The sequence below is a fragment of the Limulus polyphemus genome, unplaced genomic scaffold (assembly GCF_000517525.1).
Source record: "Limulus polyphemus unplaced genomic scaffold, Limulus_polyphemus-2.1.2 Scaffold559, whole genome shotgun sequence".
Lineage (NCBI taxonomy): Eukaryota > Metazoa > Arthropoda > Merostomata > Xiphosura > Limulidae > Limulus > Limulus polyphemus.
In genome coordinates this window covers 530,404-533,674 of record NW_013666169.1, presented here as the reverse complement: position 1 = coordinate 533,674, position 3,271 = coordinate 530,404, and the positions used below count along the sequence as shown (strand labels likewise).

At 30.2% G+C, this 3,271-nt stretch overlaps 1 protein-coding gene across 1 annotated transcript in view; it reads left to right on the top strand.

The window, feature by feature from the left end:
- The window catches only part of LOC106459106 (cation-dependent mannose-6-phosphate receptor-like), an 11,010-nt gene extending 10,485 nt beyond the window's left edge, over positions 1 to 525 (top strand). Inside the window, exon 6 of the mRNA XM_013918692.2 lies at positions 242 to 525. Within this exon, the coding sequence (XP_013774146.1) occupies positions 242 to 364 (123 nt within the window). The 3' untranslated portion in view covers positions 365 to 525. The remainder of the gene's footprint in view (positions 1 to 241) is intronic.
- The last annotated feature ends 2,746 nt before the right edge of the window (positions 526 to 3,271 follow it).

The following is a 3,271-nucleotide window of genomic DNA, read 5'->3' as shown; positions in this document are numbered from 1 at the left end:
TTAGACACTCAAGGTTTTGCTTTACAGCTTCTTCAGGAGCATTCGCTAGAGCATTTTGAAGCTTTGTTCTGTCACTGGTTTGTCCTGAAGAAGCTGTAAAGTGAAATCTTGAGTGTCTAATTAAATAAAAACAACATTTTGGTGTTATAAGGTTGTGTATTTCTAGTATTAATGTGTCCTATATACACTAATATGCACTACAGAAATTAAATAATTATGAACTCTTGTTAATTGTTTTCAGGATGGATGCGACTTAATTTGTCGTTGTGGGCCAAGACAGGAAGAGCATGCTTACCGGGGCATTGAAAATCAAATACCGAAATATGAGGAGGAGGATCGAGATGATCAGCTTCTAACTATGTGAAATGTGTGACTGACCCGTGTGAGTCTGTTATTTTATTTGTTTTAAGTTGTGTTTGTAAATGTAGTTTGCTAGCTACCCAGTCACGGAAATCTCAATAGCATTTATATTGGAAGATTTAAAACAAGTCAAGTTTTTTGATAAATAAAATAAATGATGAAGTAGATTTGATTCTTTTTCATTTGTAAGAGTACATTAACGACATTTAGATTACCTAACTCAGTGTTTCCCAACCTTTTTTTGCTGCAGCTTCTCCTTCAACAAACAATGAGCACTCAAGCCCCCCTTCTAATAAAATTTATAGGCCATTAAAATATTTTACTAAAATGAAAATTTTAAGGCAATAATAGTCAATTCTTATGATTCAATTTTAACAAATATAACTTTGAAACCCTCAAAACTTTTCTGTTGCTCCCTCAAAGCTTACTGCCCACCCCCCTGAATTTAAAAACACCCACTAGAGGGCAGTACCACCCACATTGCTAAACACTGACCTAAGTCATTAAAACCTTCACCCAGGGTAGTTTTTAAGACTTCAAAGTACAATTTTTTAAGGGGGGCCCATTAGTATTGATCAGCTATAAAATTTCGAATTTATTTTCGTTTTAAAATACAATAAATAAATAGTTTTCCTATATACAATATATATGTAAATTATAGAAAAAATCAATTTTGAGGAAATAAACACCTTACAGTCTGTTAGTTATTATATTACTAGGGGGCCCTTCAATACATTGCACCAATGTTAAAAATACCTTTGTCTAAAAGATTTACCACTTAAAACAGTGTAATATATGTATACAATAACAGAGTTCTTGAACTGTCGTATCCGTATACAAATATATCTTATCACAAGAAATCAGAGACTAGATTATCTACTGTACTACAAATCGGCCTCAATAAGAACATTTTTCGAACACTATTTATTTCAATAATCATTCTGTAATAACTAAAATGGGCAGAGTGAGTCAACTTTAAGCCTCGTGCAAAATTCCATTCTGGGGCCCCTTTGCAATAGTTTCCTTTTCTCACACTCCTAACATTGCTCCCGTCTTAAATGGGAGCAGAAAAAAGTACAATATATGTTGGCTATGATTGGTCAATCACACTGTTTTCAGCACCAATAAAACATGATGCTTCTTATTTAGTAACAATTAAACTGAAAAACGTTTACACTAAAGTCCAAACTAAAGACACATGAAGAATTTATGTATCAATACTTTGCTTGTAAAAGATTGTCTTGTGAATTTTGTTACATGTTTAACTTCACAGTAAACTATTCACATAACATTCATTTTTATATTATTAAGTAGGGTTAGTTATTTGCTTTAATGTAAAAGCATGTTTAGACGCTGCCGAGTACCACATAACCACTGTAGGGAAATACTTTTTTATTTTTGTTAATTTTCTGTTTACCACAATCGGTCAAATTAAGGAATTTGTTCCTGTTTGTATTTATTTGCGTGTTGAACACTTGTTAATATCAATAAAAAAGTAAAGTTTAATTGATGACCTTATGATCTCATAACTGTGTAAAGCTGAAGTTTATTTGAAATAACATGTGCATCATATTTTAAGAATTGTTTTTTTTCCTCTCTGGAATACTCCAACACGTGAAACTATAAAAAAGAACAATTTAAAAAATAGTTTTCTTTATCTGTACTGGATGATTCTTGTAAAATAAACTTTTATTTGACTGGTTCAGTTAATTACTATAGTGTTGATTGTTTTGTTTCTCCACCATAAAACTGATTGTTTATGGTGCGTGCTTTTTACTAAACACCAGAGATCACTCAACACTAAGTTTTGGATGAGAAGGTAAAAATCACAAGTCTTGAAACGAACAGATATTTTAATGTACAAAAAAATTTTATTTTTTAAAAAAAAAACAATAATCATAGAAACTACAACCATTTTAGATTTTTGACCCCTTGCCTGTTCTTTAACCATTTTGCTATACACAGGAAGTTAAACCTTAAATTAGTCTTAAGAGTTGCTTTTAACAAAACAACTAAGGAACTATGATAGTAAATAACACAATGGGTTTTGTAAAAAAAAAAGTTTGTAACCTTATTAGAACAATATACAAGCATGTATCTATAATCACACACAATATAATTTTTCATAAAGAAATATTTTACACAAGTATAATCCTGCAAAACAGATTGAAGTCAAGTTAACAAATCTTTTTATAAACATTTCCTGATTATGACAAAAAAAATGGCATCCCTTCTCGAACTATGAAGCCTTTGAGACAAATATTGCTAGTGATAAGAGTACCCACCTCGTGAATCTTTGTATTCTAAACATTATAGGTTTGCATTGTCTTTGTGGATTAATATGACCTTTTAAAGTCTGTTTGCTACATAAAATTAGCTTCATTAATTTAGTTTTTAAATACTTTTTCACTTAATCGGTGTATTTCTGGTCAAAATGTTTCAATTACATTACTATTTTTAAGGAAGTACTTTAAACTGTTATATAAGATGTACTTTTGCAATGTCTCGAGAAAAAAAACCTGCTATGTGTTTGATACCAAAGCTTGTTTACACAACACAGTATAATATCGAATTGTTGATATTAAAAGTCAGTCAAAACTATACAACATTAATCAAAACTATTATGCCATACGCACACCAACACAATCTGTTTGCTGGTTAACATACTACAAAATAAAGTATTTACAAATACTTGATGTTGCTGTAATTTTCACTTCTTTAAACAAAGAGTGACACTAAATATTTCCTTATTTTTGTAGTATTGAAAATGCTGTAACATTAATCTGTTTGCTGGTTAACATACTACAAAATAAAGTATTTATAAATACTTGATGTTGCTGTAATTTTCACTTCTTTAAACAAAGAGTGACACTAAATATTTCCTTATTTTTGTAGTATTGAAAATGCTGTA